This window comes from Gnatocerus cornutus, chromosome 4 (genome assembly GCF_029298725.1).
Source record: "Gnatocerus cornutus isolate USDA-ARS CGAHR chromosome 4, icGnaCorn1.1, whole genome shotgun sequence".
Taxonomy (NCBI): Eukaryota; Metazoa; Arthropoda; class Insecta; order Coleoptera; family Tenebrionidae; genus Gnatocerus; species Gnatocerus cornutus.
This window is the reverse complement of record NC_142236.1, coordinates 9,272,285-9,289,826: the sequence shown is the minus strand read 5'-3', so window position 1 is coordinate 9,289,826 and position 17,542 is coordinate 9,272,285. Positions and strand designations below refer to the sequence as shown.

The window sequence follows — 17,542 nt, the reverse complement described above, 5'->3', positions numbered from 1 at the left end:
ATTTTATTTGAAGGATCGAGAGGGAAGGAAAAATTAAAAATTCAAATTTTTATGTTACTTCTTTTTGTTTAGCATTCCACGGAAGACCTGGTACATGGGAATTTATATTAAATTAATGTGCTATTTTTTCCCAAATCTCCCTCCTTCTGAATTTCAATTTCTTCGCCGATTCTGTTTCACTAAGGGCAAATTTTTTACTAATTCCAAAAAAAGGTTCTACTTCTTTAAAATCAAAGTTGGTCCGCTTTGCTTTTTTCGATCAACTCATTATTTCTTCAAGAAAATGATGTAAACGGGGGTTAATGAAGACGATTTTTTTTTCCTCTGCCGAATCTATAAATTAAATTTGGTGGATGGCGGATTGCGCTTTAGGTAATTCTAATTCAGACCGCTATTTTAGGCGTTTGTAAAAAAATGAAATTAAAAAAATGTAAAAATTCAAATTTCCCGCTCGAAATTTTAAAGAGTTGTGTTACTTCGAAATAAAGATCAGGCAATGTGTAACGACTCTTTATGCCTAAACTAAACTTTGAGTTGACCTATTTACGAGAAAATAGATTCGTTACGTCATAACTTACTTTATTGATTTACTTTCAACATTCATGCAGCTTCGTTTAAATAAAGGGCGGTTAATAACATAGAATGTATTGAAGAAAAAATAATTATATAATAAATTTCCACGTCATTTCTTTAAAACATATAATTTATATTTGTCTTAGAAAAAAGAAATTCACATTTTAAAAGAGAAGTATTAATAATAAAATTATAATTGCTATGAGAGTGAACAGAAAATTATAGTCAGTATTTTATCAATATCTAGCCTTGGTATATAAAGGTAAAGGAGTAGCATCTCTCGCAGCTTTCAGTGTTTCGAATTTAAAGTGTGCGGACGTCTATAGTGTTAAAGTTTTAAACGTGTGTTGTTTTTGTGTTTTAAAATGAGCGCACAATGGGATCTCAGCAACCAACAATTGACTTTTGTGCTACATGTGTTGGGTCTGTGGCCTAAAATCACTTACAAATTTGACTTATACACGCTCTACTCAGGCATTATGTTTATTTGCTTCATCGCTTTGCCTAACATGATCCACGTTATCGACATCTTCTACGTCGACAAGTTGGGTGAAGTTGCAGCGATATTTTTTATTCTTATACCAGCCATTGGCATATTGTCGAAAATCTATGTTATCCTCACGAATATGAAGACAGTAAAAGGTTTGATGAATAATGTAAACAAACAAGTATTTCTCCCGAAGAACCAACTTCAAAAACTTCAAGGAGACTTGAGTCTAAAACTCTGGAAGAGGTTGGTTTTGGTTTATTTTGTACTGGGATCAATAACGCTTTCTTTATGGATATTTTTACCAATTCTAAATGGAACTTACAAAAATTATGTTTTACCGTTTCTTGCGTGGTATCCATTTGACCCTAAGAGACCGGTCGTGTACGAAATCGCATACATTCATCAGAGTTTGTCGGTTATTTATTTCTCCACCATAAATTTGAACATTGATACTTTAGTTTATGGTTTCATAATGTTCACTGGAATCCAGTGTGATATTTTGTGTGACAATCTAAGGAAATTACATGAAAAGGACAACATTTCCGAAGGTTTTCGCGAGTGTATCAAACAGCACAAGGAGATTTTAAAGTAAGTTTTTTCATGCGTAAACTATTTTTTTAAATTAAGTTTTAGATTTACGAAATATCTAAATAAGACCTTTGGTTTCCTCATTTTCGTTCAGTTTTTTGTCAGCTCGGTGTCATTAGCCTTTACTATGTTTCGTCTAAGTATGGTATTATCTAGGTTCCTTTGTAATTCATTTAACTAAAAATTTTATCTTTAGGGTGAAGTCTTGACGAGTCAATTCGCCTCTGATGCTTCATACGAAATCGCTCTCACGATGCAGATTATCATGTTCACCGGGATCGGAAATGAAGTTTTATTTAAAGTACGTTTTATAATCTTGTGGAACCTTGATATCCATTTTCATTTTAGAGTAGTAATATTTCGACAGCTGTGTACGAATTTGATTGGACAAATCAACCCGAGCAATTCAAGAAAGACATTGTTTTCTTTATACAGCGGGCTCAGAAACCGATTGTGTTTACTGCTTATGGTTTGTTTGATCTTTCATTGGAAACGTTCATGAGGGTAAGTGAATTTGATACGATTATCGTCATACATTTTGTACTTGCAGATTATGAGGACTGCGTGGTCGTATTTTGCCGTTTTGCACAACTTTAGCTAGGAAGTGTTATGAAAATGGGACTTTAAAAATGACCAAGCAATTAGAGACACTAAAAAAACGCTTAATATTAATGTAAGTTATTATTTTGCATAATTATTATTTTTGTAATAGGGACAGTAGAATTTTTTCACTTTCTCTCTCTTAATTCCTCTAAATTATGGGTAGTCTTAAAACAAACACTCTTGTAAAGGAAAATATTAACTTTTACAGAGTCTGGCAACACTTAGGTCCACTCCCAAAATCGTTTTTAATTTTAAAGATAAATTTTTGAAAATATGCATAACGTTTATAATTGGCAAATTTTTTATCACTGATAGTTTTGGCGCCTCGACGCCTTAAAAATTTAATTTTTAGTTAATTGTGGGGGTTTGTGATATCACCCCTCATTTTTTTTTTCAATATAAATGTATTAAAAATATCTGAGTTGTCATTTTAGATTCAATGCAAATTTACTTCAAAATTTGAAAAAAAAATTCATTACGTTAAAATTGGGAACTACGTTTACACCCATCTGTCAACACCTTGTGTCAAAAATGACATCTATCTTTTGGTTCGCTTTAGATTGTAACAAAAGTCTTACCTGGTGAAATTGTCGCTTTGTCGATGTTAATTAACGATTTCTGATGTTCATAAAGTGGCAACATGCTCGTGTTAATCAAAATTAACCTTTATAAGAGTGAATGAAGTGACTAGTGAAATTTTGGTGTGCCACTGCGCTGTCATAATTTTCGCAAATTTTAAACACAATTTGCATTAGATTTAAAATAAAAACTCAGATATTTGTGTTACAGTTATGTAAAAAAAAAATGAATTTGCGCAAAAGCTCAAAAATCGCTAAAAATTATACTTCTTAGGCGTCGCGACCTCAACCAAACCGTGATAAAAAACAAATTTTTGCGTTAGTTTCTAGAGCTTTGTTAGTTATGAGCGTATGCAAATTTCTAAAACTTTATCTTTAAAATTAACGACGATTTTAGAGGTGAACACAAGTGTTGCCGGACCCTGTATAATATGAAGTACATAATTATTTCTAAAAGATTTTTGTGCCTATCATTTTATAGATTAAAGCATGTAAATATCTTAAGAACACTGCAGATATTGTTTTATTTAAGGGACTTAGATTTGTTAGATAATAATGTAAAACTAATTGAGAGAGAGATGTAGTTTTAATAAATTCTTTTTTCTAGATTTAGCAACTATCTATACATACATAATTAAATTATAAGTTTTCCTTTTTGGTAATTCTGGCATATAAAATGCGCACTGTTTACATTTGCAAACGTCTAGTCCAGAAATTTAGAGAGACTTGAGTATTTTGTTAATTTCATTAGTACTTAATTGTAGCCCCATCAGTAAATATTATTTAATAAATACCAATTTGCAGCATCTTAAAGTCCAGAAGTTACTTAAAATCAAATATTTTTTTAAACTAATGGTATTATCAGTGGGTTGGTGTTTCGGAAAATGATATTTGGAGGGGTACTTTTAAATCACCGTTTCCTTCTGTTCCATAACTTTAAGGTATAACAGGTTTCACAGGAACTGAAATTTTCAGAATTCCAACGGCGCGAACCGACAAACAATATTAAATTCAATTAGGTGGCCCTCGGAATTCTGAAGATGTCGCTTTTTTCGTGAACTTCGCTTTTCCGTGGCGTTGAATTTTAATTTGAGATTGATTATTTGTTGTACTATGAAACAAAGATGGCCTCGGAAAATTAGGTTCCCAAAAAAACCGAGTTCTACAGAATTCCGAGGGCCACCTAGTTAATTGCATTTTGTCATTTAACATTTAGCATAGAAAGTGTTAAGATAACTTCATATTTTGTGGTTTTCGTTTTTTGAAACTCTGATACAAATAATTACGCATGGCAAAATTTGGATTTTCCTGAAAGTTTTTATAATCAAAAAAAAATATAAAAGGTTTTAAAAACCAACGGGCTTCGCTATTAAAAATTTAACAGTACCACGCAGAAAATTCATAAATCAGACAGGCTTCGTCTTTCGTGGTTTCTGAACCCATTGCAAATTCTATTACAATAAAGAAGAAAAAATACATAGATGACACACGGCATAGTCTCTCATTTGGGCACCACATCATACCCAGAAAAAAAGATACAACAAAATCTCGCGAATTTATATAAATTCTTATTCTTATTGATGACATCAAAAATGGCACACACTTAACTTTCTTTTATGTATTGTCTCGCTAATTTCCCCTGATTTCTTTTTGATTTCGCCTAACTTTCCCTGATTTCCTTGTGATTTCGTCTGACATTTACCAATTTTTTATTGAATGCACTTGATGTTCTTAATAATTTTTCATCGATTTCGTCTAACTTTGTTTGTTTTTTTGTATTGCGTCATAGTTTACCTGATTTTGTAACGAATTCCTCTGATTCATAGTGATTTCCTAAAACAGCAATTCCATATGTCACGGGTGTGACAAAATAACAATATTATTTTAATTTATTTACGACTAAGAGCTTTTTCAAGCAGAAGTACACTGTTATCAGGTAGGTTAAAGTGCTGCAAATTATCTAAATAAAGTTTGTTAAGTTACGATTGCAGATAATAGAGCAGGAAATTAATTTGTGATGCCACGGGTGTGACGCGTACAAATTAAATTTATTGTTTTTAATAACATTTTTCTATATTTCTGCGAATCACAAAAGTCAGATTCCTTCTCCTTTAGTACACAAAAATATGAACTATAGGCACACATTTTAAGCTTCTTTGCAATTAGAATAACCAATTCAATTGTGCACTGTATTTTTTAGAAAACTGTAACGGGTGTGACATACATTTGTAACGGGCGTGACAAAGCAAAACTTGTTAAATAAACGTTGCTAAAAAATAAAAATAATGTAGCAGAAAGACTAATTTTATTAATGCTTGTAACATTTTGAACAAAGTAAGTTATATTTTACACAGGCGAAGGCGCCCACAGCCCCCAGTTTCGGTTTCACAAATTGGTCGAGTGTATACTTATACCCGCTAGACATACCTACATCTACCCTAAACTAACTTCTTTATTTGGACAAAATATGAGGTATTGTTGGATATTTGGTATTGATTGTTTGAATATTTTTACTTAGTTGATTTAGATATTTTGACTTTGAATTCACCAGTATACAAAATATTTATATTATTTTTGATTTTTTGCTTTCAAGAAGAAATCCTTAGCAGAATTGTTGATTACCTTTCTGTGAACGATACGTTTATTTGTGCCTCCCATACCATCCAGAGTTTCTTTAACATGTGAGCATTTTAAGAGTTATTAAAACCAACTGTGTGTACATGTTTAATCCTTAAATCATCAAATTTGGAAAGTCCGATCTAACAATTGTCGCACCCGTGACATTTATTTTCAGTATTTCTCTAATATATCTTTTAACTTTAATTAGTGCAAAAACTGCATTATCAATTTGTTACTTTGTATACAAATTATCAATTTTTAACTCCACAGATTTCAACCAGTTTTGCCAACTTTTGTTAAAATATTGTCACGGGTGTGACAAATTTTCTTAACAAAGTTTTAATTCAAAAACAAATTATGAAATTACTTTTTTATGTATTCAGTATCTGATGTGTTAAGTAAATAGTTTAAACTGATTTGTCCACTAATTTTAAATTCTTGAAATTTATATTTTGAGTGAAAAAAGATAAGTGAAGTTGAGCGCAAAATTTAAATAAAATAGATGAACGAAAGTGGAGTTAAAAGGTGGTTATTTAAAGTATCAAGAAGCAAACAATTCAACCATTTATGGTTTTGGTTAATTTAAGATTGATATATTCGATTTTTAACAAAATTATGTTTCTGCGAGGTGTTTTAGTTTTTAATGTGTCAGGTTCAGTTCGTGTGGAATTGCTGAAAACTAACACACTGATTTTCCAGAAAGATTAATCCTAGAAGTTAATATTTTTCAAAAATGGCATACGACAAACTTCCCTTGATTTCCTTGTGTTTTCGATTAACATTCTCGGATTTTCTTGTAATTTGGTCCAAATTCCCCTGATTTTCTTGGGATTTTGTCTAATTTACCCTGATTTCCTAGTGATTTTCTCTGATTTTCTAATGATTGGCCCCCGATGTTCTAATATTTTTTCCTGATTTTTTTAGTGATTTCGTCTAACTTCTCCTGATTTTATAGTGATTCTCGAGTATTGATAAGCAGATCTGCTGTTGAACTCATGCAATCACACAATAGATTCTCAGTTTATGAAGAAAAAATGCTGTTGATAATTTTTCATGGAATTCCCCAGTTACCTTTCAAAACATTCTTTTTTACCGAAATAGGGACCTAAAAAACTCGTATTTTTTTGTAAATTGAGAGTACGGATTCGTAATTAATTAATGTCAGATTATGTTTTCTTCACAGCTCGGACTGATTTTAATAAGTGCCGTTTCTCTCGAGGAAAACAATATTTTATGTATTTAAACATTGTTTAATTATAGACGTACTTTTTGGGGTATTCAAGGTTCTGTTTTTTTTTTGTTAAACTAAAATAAAACGACCATCAGGAAGTCCGGTCCCATTCTTCAGAGATTTCGCATTCTTCATTCCTTGTGAATTTATTGTTTTCTTCGAATTCATATTTATTTATCGGTTCATTTATAGTTTATCCGCGACTTACGACACACCCTGTATAAACTGGTCAAAATTAATAGGTATATTTTATATCAGACCTTAGTGAGGTCCAAAGGTTGATTCTGGCCCGAAATTTGGGACTGTACCCAAAAACTGTGTCGAGGAATGTACTTGATAGGGATATTTTTAAACACCAAAAGTTGCCGACATGCATGGCAGCATTTTGACAGAAACGTCAAAATTTGTAAACATTGGTGAGACATTTGCATTTTGCGTTAGAATAACATTAAAAACTGTTGAATTCTTTCAAAAATATGAGGTTATATTATTAAAAATTGGGATGATTTTTAAATAAGTGGTTTCTTTGTTTGTTATTAACAGTGAAGTAATAGAATCTCGCCGACTAGCAGTTTACTATTGTGTTTTTGAAACACGAATGTTTAATCACCTAATTAAAGAATTAAAGAGAACAAGAGAAGTGATGCAAGTGAAACTAGAATGAAATCTTAACCGAAGTCTTGGCCTACTCGTCCACAAAGAAGTAGTAAATTCAAAATTTGATAAATTAGCTCTAACCTTAACCACTCTAGTTGGAAACTGTCTGATTTTACTTCATGAATGTTTGCAACTATACTGCATTTGCGTAAATTTAGCACACATTATTAACTTTATGACCAAATGCCCTACTTGTGTCAAACTCTAAAGGAATCTTCAAACTCTAGCATTGTTAAATTTTTTGCAATGAATTGTTGTCAAAGGCAAACACCACGCTTCTTGAAGTTTATAAATAATAAGCATAAAGCATAGATGTCAATTTTAACTCTAAACCAAGCTACAAATCAGTTTTTGCTACAAAAGTTTCTTCACACACGCTACTCTTACACTTACTGCATTGATGTGCAAAATGATATAATGAAATCTTGAAATCATTAATCTGATATAATCTTGCCCCAAAAAGCCTGGATGAGTTTAGGGCGTACCTCTTCGTATTAGATGTAACGGATGTAACCTATCATTGCGAAGTCTTCAATGGCAACTTACGCACCGGTCCACTGTAAGAAAAGACCGGAATCTCTTTTTTAGTGTTTTGCCAACTACTTTCAATTTACAGTGCAGTTTTTAAGAGCCAGCGAAGTTCATAAATTTAAGTTTGTAGGTTAGTGTAAACAAATCCATTTTGACATATTGACGTTTGACACGATATCCCCCTCTTCTTCAAAACACCCCAATTAGTACCGACTTTAATGAATTTTACTAACACAATACAATACACTGGTCATTCATGTATACTAGTTAACACTAAAATGGGGGCCACACTATCAATTGGTATGACATATAATTATCACTACTATCCTTATGTATTTAGCAAAATTTATAGAAAATAAGTAAAAATACCATTTGCAAGGAACTCCATTTAAATGCATCTAATAACACAAAACCATCCCTAAACACTGAAAGTAACGTTATGTTACCTCCTACTGTCAGCAATTGTCAAGCGTAAGTAATACCATTTTTTTTAATTTCTTCGCTCAACGTGTGTATATTCTTTAACTAAAATGGGGTCACACTATCAATTAGTATGAAGTATACATAGAGCAACATACCCAGTGTGGTACTATATTGGACGAAATATTGCACGTTAAAATGTATGAGAAATAGTAAGGATGACTACAAGAGTTTTAAGTAGTGGGAATCTAAAAAATAAATTTAGTGGTTGCTTAAATTAAACTAAGAACTAAAATACCGTCCATTGTCCGAGTCTTCTTCGAAACTGTGAAAAAGATTCTTTTCTTACGTCAATACCAATATTTGTTGATTGAGTTAATCACTCACGTTTTAGAAACATACTTACGACATTGGCAATGTGCTTCATCAATTATGATAAATTATCCTAACATTCAGGGCCGATTGCAAAAACGCTGATTAAACAACGGACTATAAAATCTTGGATTAAATTTAGTCCTGAACTATATTTTGATCCTATTGCAGAAACGTGGTTTGTAGGTAAGATTACGTAATCCAGGATAAAACGTTTTTGATTGTAGACGAACCACATTGTTGACATGTATTTCACGAATGGACCCAAAACTTGCAAATAATTGATACTGCAGGTTAGAAAACTAAAAAATTATCTAAATTTAAAATTATTCCTTATGTAAATATTGCAATGCAAGTTTTGAATTGTCGTTTTAACTAATATCTACCAACTGTGACACTACTGTAAGTATAAGATTTATCTTCCTTGGAGATCTCTAGCACGGCTAATATGAGGTTATGGGGCTACTGAGAACTACCAAATTATTGAATTATTGGGGAAGTAGCGAAATTTTTAACATTTCTTAACAAAACTTTTAAATCACAGAAATGAATTTTTATTTGTAAAATTACACCCTGTACATTATTTTACAATTAGGTTTATCATTTTAAACGGCTAAATTGTACTACTCTCTTACTTCTATAATGAAAACCACCATTTTAGAGGGTTTTGCTCTATATCAAATGCTATAAAAACTAATGAAATTGGTGAAGAAATAACAAAGTTAAATTATAAATCTTCAGCTAAATGACAAAAGTAGAGTTCAAATCATTTGTGAAAGCGTTTTAAATAAGTTAATTCTAGGTTCATTGATTTTTTTTAAAGCAGATATTGTGTTTTTGCTTGGGACAGCTGATTTATGCCTAGAATCCAGTGTAAAATCTTGTATAGAAACACTCTCACCATCTATTAAAACTTTGATCAAAATTTGGTCTAGAGATTTTTTCTCTTTCAAACGCTATTAAAACGAACAAAATCGGTTAAAAAATAACAAACTTAATAAATTTCGATTTTTGAACAACCCCTAAATGCTTAAATTGATTTGAAATTGAAAATAACAACCGCTTGGTCAGTGGTTTTCACACAACATTTGTGCTTATTTTCAAAAAAATAAGTAACTATGACCCCACATATGAGTACGTGATTTCTAGCTCTTGTAGCTCACCTATGTTTGATTCCTGAAAACGCATAATACCATCCAAAAATCATGTTTAGTTGAACTTTTAGAGCCACAACAAGAAATTAAGATTGTTTTGCCATTATTTCAGCTCGCACAAGTTGCAAAACCACAGAACCTAAAAGATTTTCCTTTGAACTGTCAATTTAGTCCGTCCTATAATCCATCAAACCTGTGAGATTATGTTTAGTCTCAGACTATATCGTTTAATCCAAGATTAAGTCGTTTGTGCAATCCATATTTCGTTTAGTCTTTGCTATAGTACAGAACTAAATTTTAGTCTCGGACTACATTTAACCCCAAACAAAAATATTATTCTGCAATCGAAATTGACATATAATCGTAGATTAAAATTTTTAGTTCAAGGCTAAAGTTTTAATCTACGATTATATGTCAAATTCGATTGCAGAATAATATTTTTGTTTGGGGTTAAATGCGCGTTTCTGCAATCGGGCCTCAGACATTTATGTGAATAAATTATCAATTATTATATTTACAATTTTAAGACAACAACCACTTAGCACAAGGGCATCATTTGGTCTAAATAGTCTCAAAATTTCCATTTGAAAGATCAGTACCGAACATCTACACAGAGATATACCTAACATTGTAGTTGGCGTTGAAACTACGTCAAAATGTGCCGCCGTCTGAAAATGTTACAGTATTGACAGATAATTTGAACTCAGATTGTAAAGCCTCATTTCCACGGTCCGTTCTAGAGAGAACAGAATTTGATTTACGATGGAATTTGAGTTATTGCATCATATTTTGCGGTTAGAAAATTTGCAAATCCTATTGCACCCTTGGTTTACAATCCTCTGTTCCGATTCGGACGGACACGCTGGTTGAAACGCTGAACCACCACACGGACTGCTACATTTGGTGACAACCAAACAGTTTTAATTACTCCAATTGTTTTAATTTGAACACTAATTTTTTATCATAATATTAATAAGGTAAATAACACATATAAATGTGGATTAATTTTAATAAAGATGGTGATAAATGTAGATGAACGTACGTATTTCCTGCATTGAAATTTACAGAATCATTGTATGAAAGCAGGCGCAAATGAATGCAGGTAGGTAAAACGTTGCATATTTCTGTGAGTGGATTTACCCTTTTGAAATAACCGACAGAGTTATTTAATTAATTTTTAGCGTCGTTTGTGCATTGTGGGAGTTTCATCAACCAGTTTTGCCGCCACTTCGCCCACACAAAGACCCATCAAGGTAATTGTAATTAAAAACAAACATAGGTAAAAATCGTATAAAATTACAACATATCAACAATTCTACAATGTTTGGAATGTTGATTTAGATGGAAAAAGGTAAAGGAAAACAACGTGCCGGAAAGCCACTGCCTCAGCAAAAGAGCCTGATGGTAGACTTCATGCTTAAACACCTAGCTTTCGCTCGCCATCACGACTCTGACCCCGTCAGAGTGTTCAACCTTTGGGAAGAACTCACCCAAAGACTGAATGCGTCTGGCGGGGTCCGGAAGGACAAAAAGCAGTGGCAACGGGTTAGTATGGTCACCTCTTAAATCCATAATAATTTTGTATGAATTTTAGTGCTGGGGGGACTGGAAATCCTCGACAAAAGCAAAAGCCATGGCGTTGAAGAAAAAGCAGGGGCAAACAGGAGGTGCTGACCCCAGTGAAGATCCAGATTTAGTCTTACTAAATCAACTTGATCTGAAGATTTTGCAAATCCTGGGGCCAGACTATGCTGGCGATGAGACTGTAGAGCTTGGTTCTCAGGTAAGTCTTCACATGAAAGTTCCATTCTTGCAAATTCTACAAATGGACCAATTAACTATTATTCTATTTCAGTTTAAATAATATTTTAGGTTACTTAAATAGATTCATGTAATAATTAAGATGAGTTTAATTTTTGTTCACATTTACCTATGTATTATAGAACATCCTTGTTGAACCTGCCTCTCAACACTGTGCCCCCGCCCTTCCAAGTTGTGCCATCGAACATTCTACTGTAATAATTGTTTTATAGGAAATATTCCTTCCCTCAATAACATTCGTGTCTTGTAGATTCCTCCAGAGCCGCTTCCAAATCCTCTCCCTCAATTACCTTCCACTAGTAGGGCAAGTCCTGAGGCCAGGAGAGCCCCCAAACGAAGACGGTCCCAAAAGCCCGAAGACACCGTGGGTGAAAAGCTGCTAAAAGCAGAAGATGAGGCGAACCGTCTTCGCAGTCTCCTGGTCAAAATAGGGGAGCGCCAAGCCGAAGCGCTTGAAAGATTAGCGAATACCAGTGAAAAGTTTTTAGATATATTTACAAAATTTGTTGATAAATAAAAACTTACCAACAATTTCGTTTTCTTTCAACAAGCAACCTCACACGTGATGAATGGAATAATGATTTTTTATTGCGCTTGTGTAAGTTGCGAGAAATTGTATTAGTCTGAAGAAAGCAACCAACAATTCTTTTTTTGTAGTGTATTTTTTAATGTTTTAATGTCATTTAAACTTAAATTCTGTTCAAAGAAATGCTTGCTTTTATAAGCAAAAAAAGGCAATTGAAAGTGATCTGATAAACCTTTAACGCAAAATTTTAAAATTCACCTACTTTGAAAAACTAAGTAACTTTTTGTAATCTTGGATCATTCATACCGTCTGATCTTTGGATATGTGATATGTAGCTACTTTAGACTACCTACTTATATTTATTATTGGTTCTTAATGATCTGATAATGCATTTAGAAATATTAAATATTGTCGTCATTAATCTGTAGCAGAATTTATTGTGACAAATTTTTGCCGTTTCACTTTTATCTGTTGAATGATGGTACCAACCCTTACTATTACAACGTAGCTCGCAGGTAGTACTCTCAGCGTGTAAACAATCCCGGCCCTGTGGAATATCGGAACAATATGATTTATTGTGGGTACGGTCAGCTCTCGGAGGGCTGTGGTAATGACTAGATAATTTTTATTTCGCTGCCATAAAAACCAATTTCTATCTGCAAAACTTTAAATAAGGAAGTGATATTAATTAAAATAATTGTTTATTATTCTGGCACGGGTTTGAAGTGCCAAATCGAGGTTCTCCACGCCGTCGTCGTTCAATTCTTCTTCATTCTCATCAGGATCTATCAATTGTTGAATTTGATCTTCATGTGGCAAGGGCAAATTGTGGCGGATCATAACATTATGCAATATGGCACAGGCATTGACAATCGTCCCAGCCTTTTCTGGGGAATACATCAGAATCCGTTCCCGTTGCAGACAACGAAAACGAGCCTTCAGGATTCCAATGCACCGCTCCACGGTGCATCTGGCTCTGCGATGCGCTACGTTGAACCTGCTCTCCGGAGAATTATCCGCTGGATTTTTTACCGGAGTTATTAAATACGGCTTGAGCGGATATCCAAAATCACCTGTGAAAAATGGTTACAAGTGATATTTTTGGTAATGTTACTTACACTTATTTTATACCCAGAAGCCAAGAAGTCGTGTCTCCTTCTTGAAATCGCTCTCTCAGGATTTCGCCGACGTTGCTTGCGCGCCACACGAAAGCATCGTGACTGGCTCCACCAAATGCAGCATTGAGGGACAAAATGCGATAATCGCTATCACAAGTCTATAGGATAATGTAAGTTGCAAAAGAAGATATGTAATCTCATAATGGGTCTTACTATTTGTATATTCTTCGAAAAGAACCTTTTTCTGTTATAAAACTGATGGGCCCTTTCAGTTCCAGGGTTGTGAACTGCAATATGTGTTCCATCTACAAACCCAACCACCCCAGGAATGCGGAACAACTGCATGTGTCTACAAAATAAAAGTCAAAATTAAAAAAAAAAACGTAATGTAAACTCCATAACAACTGTACCGATGTTTTAAGTCAAGATACTCCTCAGGCTCGGGAAAACTAACATAATGTCTAAGGTGTCTCACAATGCAGGTTGACACCTCGCTAATTGCCTGTGAGAGATTAACAAAAACGTCTTGTCCTACACATCTCTGGTAACTCCCACAGGCACAAAATCGGATAACTGCTAGGATTCGCAGCTTTGAGCTCACACCGTGACGTCGACTAGGTGCGGGCATATGAGGCTCAAGAACATTTATAATGTGTGCCATCACGTCCTTATTCAGGCGAAACATCTCAACAAAACTACAAAAAGTATTTATGAATTCATAAATTTAACTTTGTAAAATATTTTTAGGATTAATAATTACCGGATATCAGGCAACAAAAACGGATCATTTTCTTCTCTTTGCCATCTTTTCATTTCTCTCAGGTATTGACCATCACCTGCTTGTAAATATGGGAAAAAACGAGCCATTTTTCAACACTACAAATTTTCCAACGGTATTTTTTTAAATTCTTCTATCAACCGTACGTCAAACATTAGAATTAAGTTAGCCACTTTCGGAGAAAAATAGGTGGCAACAGCGCATAATTTATCGTGGCTGGATGTAGTGTCATTCGTCACATCGTATCTGTCACGGCAGAGAAACAAAATACCGAATACGATAACGAACTACGAAATTATATCATGCCACGATATATTTCGTAGGTAGAAACAAAATCCCACCCCTAATCTCTAAACAATTTTTGACAATTACTTCCAAAACCTCTCTTAATGTTTTCAAATTTTCTTCAATTGTATTTGATGCAATCAAAATGTCATCCATGTAAATCTGAATTTTCTTTTGTTCTAACAAAGACCAAAATACCTTATTAATAAACCTGGTAAATGGCATTTTTACATACTCGTATTGTCCCATAGGTGTGACAAATGACGTGTATTTGCACGTATCTTCATGCAACTTGATATTGTGGAAGGCATCTTTCAAATCCAGTCTAGTAAAATAAACCTTACCTTGCAAGCCATCTAACTGATCCTCGATATGTGGAATAGAAAAAACGTTTCGTGCGCTGATTTTGTTTAAATCCCGATAATCTACTGAAATCCTATATTGACCTGACTTCCGTTTGACCAAGACAATAGAGCTACCGTATTGGGAATTACTGGAACGAATTATTTGTCGCTGTAATAAGTCATTAATAATATGCTGAACAGATTCTTTCTCACCAACAGAAAGTCTTCTAGGTTTTGCTGAAAATAATTTGTCAGATATTAGTTGTAATTTCAACTCTAATTTCGTTTCAGGTTCAATGGGCTTTTCCGCATTTACATAGCAATTTTTGACAATATCAGCCAATTGTCTCTGAAATGCCCTATCAATTTCAGGATCTACATTCAAGTGAAAATTTTCGTCTGAATCATGATTGATCTCAATATTAAAAATTTCATAATTTGGGGATTTCATTGAGTCGTCAGCAGCCTTAACTAACACTTTACATTCCTTTCCAAACATTATTTCAATTTTGTCGCATGCAATAAAATCACGACCTAACAAACAAGAATGTGGCATGGTCTTCTCTGAAACTACATAAAAAGTAATTGGAACATCGCAGTTTTGTTCAAATCTAATATTTTGTTCTATTGTTCCTAAGATGTTAATTTCGCTACCATTTACACCTCGAAATTTATCGTTGCTAGCATGCGGTCGCAACTTATACGTATTCGGAACGATTTTATTGTTGATGAGCGAAATTGGACTTCCTGTGTCTACAATAGCGTTAACCTTAGCAAACTCCAGTTCAACCAACAATAAATAATCTGGAACAAAATGTTCTTTGCCACTTAACTCCATTAGTTGTGTTTCAGCAATCTTCTTTGTACAGTCTTTCTTCATGTGTCCTTTTTCTCCACAGTTGTAGCAAGAACCCCTTTCCCTTTTTGGCCTACTACACTTCGATGCAATGTGCCCTTTTTCGTTGCAGTTATAACACGTGGTTTCATTTTTAAACACTTTCTGTTTACTCCTCACTTCAGCTTTCATGTTACTTTTAAAGTAATTGTCTCTCACTTTACGCGTAAGGTGCTTACTCTCGGTGTTCACGGAACTCTGGCGCATTTTCTTTACTTTATCGTACACTTCAAGTTTTCGTTTTAACTGATTATACGATTCCGCTTCATAAAGCGACAGTTTCTTCTCATAATCGTCACCAATTCCATCAACAATGTATTGGACAACTGCTTCCTCTTCAACTCTTCCTCTAGCAGCCAATTCTTTCATGACTAGAAAATATTCCTGCGTGCTTTTACATCTCTTCATTTTGCGTTCTCTTAAAAGTTTATGTAATTCAGCGCTATTAATTTTCTTGTCAAATTCAGCTCGCAATCTTCTCTTCAAGTCGTCCCATGTCTTGATGTTTCTTTCCCCATCGATAAACAAACTAGCCAAGCCCGTTAATAGCTTTTTTCCATAAACAAAGCGATTTTTTGCGCCCCATCGCATATTATCAGCCATATCTTCGAAATCGGAAATGAAATTCTTCACTGGATAAGTATAATCACCTGAGAATTTAGGCATGCTGTCTTCAACGTCCCTAAATGACATTGTGAAGTTTGGTGCATCCATAACCTCACTCGCACTCGCACCCCCCGACTCTGCCTCACTTACATCATCGTCAACTTCGTCGTTGTTGTTGCGTAACATCTCAAAATCAACTAAACTCGTGATAATTCTTTTCCTAATATCCAGTGATGTCCCATCGTAATTCAACTTCAGTAGCGTACATACCGCCGTTAAATCCCCAATATTCAAATTTTCATGCTCAACCACCTTCTCTGAAAACTCTTCGCCATCCACATCAAACGCAAATCCTTCGAATTCGAAAATTTGACGTCGACTCAATCTTGCATTTTCTCCGGTAATAATATTGTGCAACAGCTTTGCTACTTTGGGTGTGGCGTTTTTAACATCTTCGGCCAACGTGCCAACGTCTCTCGGCAGCATTTTGGCTTTTTCTTGGTAGTTTACTTAAAATAATCTTGGTTACCTTTATCCCAATTCTGAAGATTGTAGGGGGACTTCTCTCAGGGTCAGGAACAGCCAAACATACAATAAAACATTTTTAAAGAAAAACAACGTGTATTTTAGAACACCGGCACCGCCATCATTCTCTCTCCCACTCTCGCAGTGGTGCCACCCTTTTTAAACATTGGCGCGAACCACTACCGAACTACTACAAATTGTAAATTAGTAATTGTTCTTTTGGCCAACAGCGAATGAAAAATTTGTCGATAGAAATCAGGTGTATGGTATTCTCAAACGCAGGACTTCATGACCACAAGTCGTTGAATAGGACACTTAAATTCGTTAGGTATGTTGGTTTTCTCCACAATCTTTTTGTTAAGATATTCAGACTTGCACTTTCTTAGCACTGGCAATGTAGTACTAGATCGGTTGCTATTGTTTTAAGTGTCTTATGTCTGAGATAATTGACGGGAACTTCATTTGAAAGAAGTTTACCTACTACGGTACGTCTTTGCCTTGACAAATGCCGTTTCTTGGTACCAGTATGTAACATAATGTCAATATTCTTAACAACGCAAGAAATCTTCATAATTTCAGCACAATCTGGACTCCTTACCAGTTTTCCATAACCTTTTATCAAACCTTTACACTCTTTGCACTGCCCTTGAAATCGCAAAGCGCTTGTTGCATGGCTATAATAGTTTTCTTTGAAAGCCCATATACAATGCAAATCCTGATCAAGGAGCAAATTGCTAAGTACATCAGTCCAACTTTTTTGTAGATGATTTTGATGCTCAAGAGGTTTAATTTGATCCCATTTGATCCTTCCATTACCAATTGCACCTC

General features: G+C 34.1%; 2 protein-coding genes across 2 annotated transcripts; one reads left to right on the top strand and one right to left on the bottom strand.

The window, feature by feature from the left end:
- Nucleotides 1-882: 882 nt before the first annotated feature.
- On the top strand, nucleotides 883-2,458 carry LOC148176361 (odorant receptor Or1-like). The gene is made up of 5 exons (XM_088035062.1): nucleotides 883-1,651; nucleotides 1,697-1,796; nucleotides 1,848-1,952; nucleotides 2,000-2,155; nucleotides 2,202-2,458. The coding sequence occupies exons 1-5, from the start codon at nucleotides 939-941 to the stop codon at nucleotides 2,250-2,252; spliced, it is 1,125 nt and encodes a 374-aa protein (XP_087891188.1). The 5' UTR covers nucleotides 883-938; the 3' UTR covers nucleotides 2,253-2,458.
- Nucleotides 2,459-14,492: 12,034 nt separating this feature from the next.
- On the bottom strand, nucleotides 14,493-16,675 carry LOC148176360 (uncharacterized). The gene is made up of 2 exons (XM_088035061.1): nucleotides 14,580-16,675; nucleotides 14,493-14,523 (listed from the first exon to the last, which is right to left on the bottom strand). The coding sequence occupies exons 1-2, from the start codon at nucleotides 16,673-16,675 to the stop codon at nucleotides 14,493-14,495; spliced, it is 2,127 nt and encodes a 708-aa protein (XP_087891187.1).
- Between the last annotated feature and the right edge of the window lie 867 nt (nucleotides 16,676-17,542).

What these genes read in the sequence shown, in the direction of transcription:
- LOC148176361 (XM_088035062.1), top strand. Translation starts at nt 939, where the DNA reads ATGAGCGCACAATGGGATCTCAGCAACCAACAATTGACTTTTGTGCTA. An exon ending in CAGCACAAGGAGATTTTAAA is followed by an intron (nt 1,652 to 1,696) that starts GTAAGTTTTTTC and finishes ATTAAGTTTTAG; the next exon opens with ATTTACGAAATATCTAAATA. An exon ending in CATTGGAAACGTTCATGAGG is followed by an intron (nt 2,156 to 2,201) that starts GTAAGTGAATTT and finishes TTGTACTTGCAG; the next exon opens with ATTATGAGGACTGCGTGGTC.
- LOC148176360 (XM_088035061.1), bottom strand. Translation starts at nt 16,675, where the DNA reads ATGCTGCCGAGAGACGTTGGCACGTTGGCCGAAGATGTTAAAAACGCC. An exon ending in ACACCTATGGGACAATACGA is followed by an intron (nt 14,524 to 14,579) that starts GTATGTAAAAAT and finishes GGTCTTTGTTAG; the next exon opens with AACAAAAGAAAATTCAGATT.